The sequence below is a fragment of the Micromesistius poutassou genome, assembly GCF_964030765.1.
Source record: "Micromesistius poutassou genome assembly, contig: SCAFFOLD_1085, whole genome shotgun sequence".
In the NCBI taxonomy this organism is placed as follows: Eukaryota; Metazoa; Chordata; class Actinopteri; order Gadiformes; family Gadidae; genus Micromesistius; species Micromesistius poutassou.
Window position 1 is genome coordinate 10,001 of NW_028177115.1, and position 7,219 is coordinate 17,219.

At 56.4% G+C, this 7,219-nt stretch overlaps 1 protein-coding gene across 1 annotated transcript in view; it reads right to left on the reverse strand.

Annotated features, from left to right (window-relative positions):
- LOC311376751 (protocadherin-7-like) overlaps positions 1–6,836 on the reverse strand; it is a gene marked incomplete at both ends in the record, with an annotated part of 9,307 nt that extends 2,471 nt beyond the window's left edge. The window contains 3 exons of the mRNA XM_084491230.1: positions 4,040–5,204; positions 5,380–6,104; positions 6,258–6,836. Coding sequence (XP_084347356.1) covers positions 4,040–5,204; positions 5,380–6,104; positions 6,258–6,836 — 2,469 coding nt within the window. The remainder of the gene's footprint in view (positions 1–4,039; positions 5,205–5,379; positions 6,105–6,257) is intronic.
- Positions 6,837–7,219: the final 383 nt, after the last annotated feature.

The window sequence follows — 7,219 nt, forward strand, 5'->3', positions numbered from 1 at the left end:
AATAACAGGATAATAGGATGTAAATTGCGTCTAACGACCCCAGCAGCAGAGTGTACGTCTGCGTTTAGCTGTCAGTCACCGCCTCGGTCAGTACGTGTTCTAGAAGGACGCAGGTTTCATTATTGAATTATCGTGATTTCCCCATTTTTTTTATTCACCATAGTTGCTGTAGCAACTGGTGTGAAAGTAGCCTCTGAATGTAACCACTGGTTACGATGGAGCCGCTGGCGGAGCCCTGTGTTAACGTCTGTACCAACCTCCTCGCCTCCTCTCCCTGTGCTGGGATGATGCTTTCATTTGCACTTGTTCATTTTTAGCCGTAATTCAAAGTTCAAAGTTGTGTTAAGCTGGAAGGTGATTTTGAGGTTTAAGTGTGCCTTTGAAATATATTGAGTGTGTACAATATGGGTGATGAAATTAATCTAAAATGCTAATGCATATTAAGAATTGGCTCGGTGCCCAGACACACACACTATAGAACAGTTCCCGATATGATAAGGAGATGACTCAATACTCCCACACACGTGCATGTAGGCACATCGCAACAAAAGAGCCAGCAAGCAATCATCTTGGAGCAACAATATGCTAATAAAATAATAATTTGTGAAATCAGCAAACAGAGAAACAGAGCAATTACAGCATATAAAATCTGGTTTTCAGAAAATAATAAGGCACATACTAGTGACGTGACATAAGGTCAATCATCAGAGTAGCTCATCAATAGAATACAGCCAATTAGAAAAGTATTCTGTGTGTGTAACTCTGAGTGTCTTTTTCTGTCTGCCACTCACACGTAGCCCCCCCCCCCCCCCACCCACACATAGCCCCCCCCCCCACACACACACACACACACGCACGCACGCACGCACGCACGCACGCACGCACGCACGCACGCACACACGCACACACACACACACACACACGCCCTCATATACATTGGTTCTGGCTTGTTTCTTGGCAGCGGTGTGTTACACTGAGCCTAGACATCTTGTTGAGCCTGTAACTGTAGAAAGTGTCTCACACACAGGTAGTCTATGAGATGATCCTATCACGTCACGTGACACCCTTATCAACTTCCACTTATGGCTCTCACCTCAAAGCCATGAATGAAGCCCTGTGTTATATTTCATTGCATCGTCAGCATCTATCAGTGGACTCCCATATCAGTCCTCCATTATCCTGTATTACGTCTATATTCTGGTGCCAGCCTCCTTTTCCACTGCAGTGAGTTGTCTTCAGAGACTACCTGCACTCTGGTGCATTGTTCTGCCTCTGACTGCAGTATTTTATCCCATTTTCATTCTGTTGGGCATCTATCCGGCTTAGCGCATCCCTGCCTGGGTTGTGTGTGTGTGTGTGTGTGTGTGTGTGTGTGTGTGTGTGTGTGTGTGTGTGAGACCAAGCTACATCAGTGTGACGTGTGTGTAATCGTCTGTGTATCACTGAGACATCCAGCAGTATGTCTACATGTCCCTGTCCCACGTGTTCACCGCACAGCACACAGCAGCTGTGAGTTCCACTGGACAGTGTCCCACCCCCCCCGACCCCCACCCCCCCCCCTCCCTCCCTCCTCCCCCCCCCAGTGTGAGCGCGTCTCTCTTAAGCATCCTCAGCTCCCAGCGGTCTCTCCCCCTCCGCTGGTGGAGCTTTGCTCCGGCAGGGACAACAACACCCCCCGTCCAGCTGTCCCCCCCCCAGGGTCCTGCTCTGTGCCCCCCAAGGGATCCAACGTCACGTCCCAGACAAGATCTCATTCTGATTCTCTTCCCCCTGACAGAACTATCGAGCTGAGCTTAAGACGCGGCCCGTCTTTGTTGCCGGGTAATGGGTTTAAGGCACAATGCGAGCGCGAGCGCATCAGGCTTTGCGCGAGCGGCTCCCTATTGTGTCTGATGTTGCGGGCCTGACCAATCCTGTGTTCCGTGGGGATATAGATCCTCTTCCTGTCTCCAGCCTCTGCCCGTGATTTATACCCTTCTAAGAACACTGGCGCATTGTTGAGACACATCTGTTACACAAACAGCAGCGTGTACTACAATATACGAGCACGTTTGATCCACACAACAACGTGTTTTGAACGCGTTTTTTTTTTTTTCCCCCCAAATGGAAAGAACGTCCAAACACAAAACGCTAAAAGCCTCCCTTCCTTTGTGTCTCAGATTCTGCTGATAATTACCCAACATGTGGCTCCGTCACACAGAGGAACGACTGCAGCCCCTCTCTGCAGCGGGGCTGCCCCGGGAACAGACGCCTTCCTCCCCTAATTACGTCTGCCGTTTATCAACCACTCCGTTTGACTTCATTATGAGACAGAAAGTATTCTCTCCTGAATAACTTCTACTCAATTACCCACCGAGTTCCTAACTACAAACACACTGCACGGCTCACGCTACCATCCTCTGGGGCCTCACATATGTTCCTCCCCATTGTTTCACGTCAACTGCGGCAAGTCAGAGTATCTCGTTACACTGCAAACTAGGGAGTGGTGCGGTACGATTCTAACTCGTACAACTATTTAATTTATACCTATTTTTGTGTCTAAGTGTGGGGGGGGGGGCGATGCGTTGTCGATCAAGTGTAATTTAAGATTATCTCTGGTAGCACATTGGTGACTAACGTTCCAGATCAAAAAGGTATGGTGCTGTTCCCGTACCGTCTGAGACGCCGTCTGTGAAGGACATGTCCGGACACGAGGCTTCAGCTCATCCTCCCCCAGGCTATGTGAAAGGTGTGTGCGCCTTGGATGCCATCTTATTAATTAGACTTCCAGCATGATCCGCTGAGCCAGCAGTGAGGTAAGAGTCTTGCAAACGTTGCACACCACCTTGGCCTCGTGCCTTTTAAAGAGAGGTTGTCACGACGACCCCTTAACACGTCCCCTTAACTCTTAACTCTAAGAGGTCGGTCTGGTTCTGGCCTAGAGGTAATTTGTGTATTTTTCTCTTTTGAAAAATCTTAAACATGAAAGCATAATCAACAAACATAATATAACCTTTATGGAGGAGTTTGAGCCCCGACCATTGGACCGGTGTCTGGTTTGTTGTGGTTGCACCAGTCGGGCTGATTCCAGTTAAGACCCATTCCCTGTAACGTGTGTCAACAGTTCCCCACTCCCAGGAACACTGTGGTTCTTTCAAAGCGAGCGAGCGTGACACACCCACACAGATTCGAGCTTGTCCAACCATCAGACTTTAGATGTTCATGTCTGATCTTTGAAGTTTGATTTGTAAGAACACCATCATCACGGCACGCACCTACTGCCTTCATTTAACTGTACGGTGTACAGTTTGTGAGCAGCCATGGCTTCAACACACCACGTCGTACACACACACTCTCACCCATTTATGTGCTTGAGTTGAGCTCCATCCAGGACCAGATCTAGGACAGGTTCACTGTGTCCCTCTCTCTCTCTCCACTGCTCATTTTGCACTCACTTCGTACTTCATGTCCTTTGCCTTCCCTTTTCAACACACCCTCACACATTAACCCACAAAACACACACACACACACACACACACCTAAAAACACCTACACACACAAACGCCCACACACACACCTAATGTGTGAATTTTTGGATAAATGCACCAAGAAAAGAACTTAAGGGACCACACATTCATTTTCCCGTAAGATCCAACAAAGAAGCCTGCGTCACCAATAGCCTTTAGTGGAGAAAGCTGCTTCTTTAAGTGGGACAAATGGGGCACTATTTCATTCCATTCATTTCCTCAACAATCAACATTTTTTTCATTAACAAAGCATATGGATATCATTCATCTCACTCATTCTATGCACAAGTGCATTAGTGCAATGCTTCACATGCCATAGATCCCACCGGACGCCATTACCCGTGTGCAAACACTGAGATAGGTGTCATTAAAACAAAGGATTATTAAAAGTTATTACAAATGATGATCATCAAATCATGTTGAATGTTAAATGAACGGTGAAAGAAAGAAAGAAGGACAGATACACACAAAGCCAACGTGAAAAAAAAAAAGGAAGGAAAGAGTGAAAGCAGGACAACGAGCGAGGCGGTTACCTGAGCGTCCACCAGGGAGGCGTTGGTGAGGCTGTCGTTGATGAACACGTGCACCAGTGCCGTGGCGCACAGCGAGGGCAGCCCGCTGTCGTTGACCCGCACCACCAGGCGGTGAAGCCCGCGGTGCCGCCGCTCCAGGGGCTCGGCCAGCGTGATCACGCCGCTGGCCTGGCCCATCTCAAACAGGCGGTAGGGGTTCCCCCCCACCAGGGCGAAGCGCAGCTCGGCGTTGGGGCCGGCGTCGGCGTCGCTGGCGGCCAGCGTCCTGACGATGGTGCGGGCGCTGCTGGCCGGCGGCAGCAGCGTGTACGACTCGTTGGTGGGCGAGACCACCAGCGGCGCGTTGTCGTTCTCGTCCGTCACGAAGAGCGACACGGTGGCCGTGGCCGTCTTGCGGGGGTCCCCTCCGTCCACCGCCCGCACGCGGAAGGTGTACGCCGACAGCCGCTCGCGGTCGAAGGAGGCGGAGGAGAAGATGGTGCCCGTGTTGTTCTCGATGGAGAACAGCTCCCTCTGCTCCTTGTCTCCGTCCCCTCCCGGCGGCGTCTTCTCCTCGCCGCCGTCCATCTCCACGAAGAGGCTGAGCTGGGCGTTCTCCCCCTGGTCGGCGTCCGTCACGGTGACCATCCCCACGGGGCTGTTGGCCAGGAGGTTCTCCTTGACGTAGAAGGTGAAGATCTCCTGGACGAACTTGGGCGCGTTGTCGTTGCGGTCGGTGACCTGGACCACCACGGTGGCCGAGCCCTGCAGGGCGGGCGTGCCCTTGTCCTTGGCGATGACCCTGAACTCGTAGCGCTCCTGGTGCTCCCGGTCCAGGGCCCCGGTGGCCCGGATGTCCCCGTTGTCGGCGTCGATGTAGAACACGCCGTTGGCGGCGGGGTCCAGGGAGTACACCACCTCGGCGTTCTTCCCGCTGTCGGCGTCCGTGGCGACCACCGTCACCACGCGCTCGCCCTGCGCGTTGTTCTCCCCGAAGTGGACCTCCACCACGCTCTGGGCGAAGGTGGGGGCGTGGTCGTTGACGTCCACCACGCGCACCGTCAGGGAGCTGTTGCTGGACAGGCTGGGGCTGCCCGAGTCCACCGCCACGATGGTCACGCTGTACTCCTTGGTGGTCTCGTAGTCCAGCAGCGCCGACGTGTGCAGGAAGAACTTCTTCTTGTTCCTTTAAGATCAACGACAAACAACACAAACACACACACACACACACACACTCAATGGTCCTGTTGTGAACTCGCACCACGTTTCATCTTAAACCACGGAGACGTTTGGGAGAAGGGTCTCCAGCTGAAGGACTTGTCTCCACCTGCCACTACAGACACTAGGTGGTCCAGACCTACCTGTCAAAGGCCTCGTCGGCAGGCAGCGGGGGCAGTGCCGTCTCTCCTGCAGGCTTCAGGGTGAAGGGCACGTCGCCCACCACGGTGCAGGTCACCGCCCCGTTCTCGCCCTGGTCGCGGTCCGACACCTGCACCAGCGCCACCGGCGTGTCCACCAGCACGTTCTCCGGCACCATGGCCGCGCCGTCGCGCAGCGGGATGCGCCCGATCTTGCGGATCTCCACGGCGGGCACGTTGTCGTTCTCGTCGCGCACCGCCAGCACCACCGAGGTGCGGTCCGAGCGCGGCGGCTGGCCGCGGTCCCGCGCCGTCACCGTGAACCGGAGCTGGGCCACGTCCTCGCGGTCGATGCGGTGCAGCACGCTCAGCCAGCCCGACGCCTCGTCCAGCCGCAGCAGCCGCCGCACCGCCTCGGTGGCCGCGCCGAACACGTACTCCACCTGGCCGTTGACGCCCACGTCGCGGTCCGACGCCCGCACCTGGAGCACGGGCGTGCCGGGCGGGGCGTTCTCCGCCATCTCCGCCTCGTACACGGCGCGCTCGAAGCGCGGGCTGTTGTCGTTGACGTCGGTGATGGAGACGCGCAGCAGCGCCTGCGAGGAGCGCGGCGGGCTGCCGCCGTCCCGCACGCGCAGCACCAGCTCGTAGGAGTCCCTCTGCTCGCGGTCCAGGGGCCCCTTCACGATGAGCTGCGGCTGCTTCTCGCCGTCGGGCGTGTCGGCCACCTGCAGCTCGAACACGCTGCTCCGGGCCCCGGCGCCGCCGCCGCCGCCGCCGCCGCCGCCGTCCCCGGTCCTGGTCCTGCGGTCCCCGGGGGCCCCCTCCGTCCTGGCCACGGGGCCTCCCCCGCCGCCCGCCGCCGCCGCGCGCCTCGACGCCCCGCCGCCGCCGCCGCCGTCCTGGATGAGCTCGTAGCGGTCGATCCCGTTGCGGCCGAAGTCGCGGTCGGTGGCGGTGGGCAGCAGGTACAGCGTCCCGATGGGCCGGTTCTCCTCCACCGACAGCTGGAGCACCGGCGACGGGAAGGACGGCGTGTTGTCGTTGATGTCCGTGATGACCACGCGGCCCTCGAACAGGTCCACCCAGCTCTGCAGGGGGCCGATCACCGACACCTCGAAGTCCAGGAAGCACTCGTTCTCGTCGAAGATCATCTGACACTGCGGGAGCTTCTCCCGGTCGATGCGCCGCGCGCCGGTGGTCAGCTCGCCCGTCACGTTGTCGATCTTGAAGTACTCGGAGCCGCTCTCCAGGGCGAAGGTGACGTCGCCGTTGCCCGTGCCCGCCGTGAGGCCCAGGTCGGCGGCCACGTTGCCGATCTTGACGTCAGGGGGCCCCTCCTCCGCGACGCGGTACCGGAGCGCGCAGTCCGCCGCCGGCAGCTGAGTCAGCAGCAGCAGCGGCAGCAGCAGAGCCACGAGGCTCCCGGCCCGGGAGTGCACTGCGCCAAGCCTCCGCATCGCTCCGCTTCACCTCCGCTGCGCTCCCGCTCACCTCTTCCTCTTCCTTCCTTGTGGCTTCTTCCCCGCGATGGCGTTTCTCGTCGCCTTCTCTCCCCTTCCTCCGGGGATGCCTCTCTTGTTGTGGTCCGTCTGGTCACCGTCACACACGCAGCGGGGGGGTGTGTGGGGGGGGGGGGGGGCTGGCGGAACGTCCTGAGGTCCGGAGCTCCGCGCCGCAGCCTCACTTCACAAGTGGAGAATTGTCTTCATGTTTCTTTGCCAAATCCGCTATCGTCTTTATGATTGTATATGTTATAATTGTGACCTCTTGACAATTGAGACGGAACAAAGATGTCAAAGAAAAATATAGAGGGGAAAAAAAAAAAAAATGAGTCATCCGC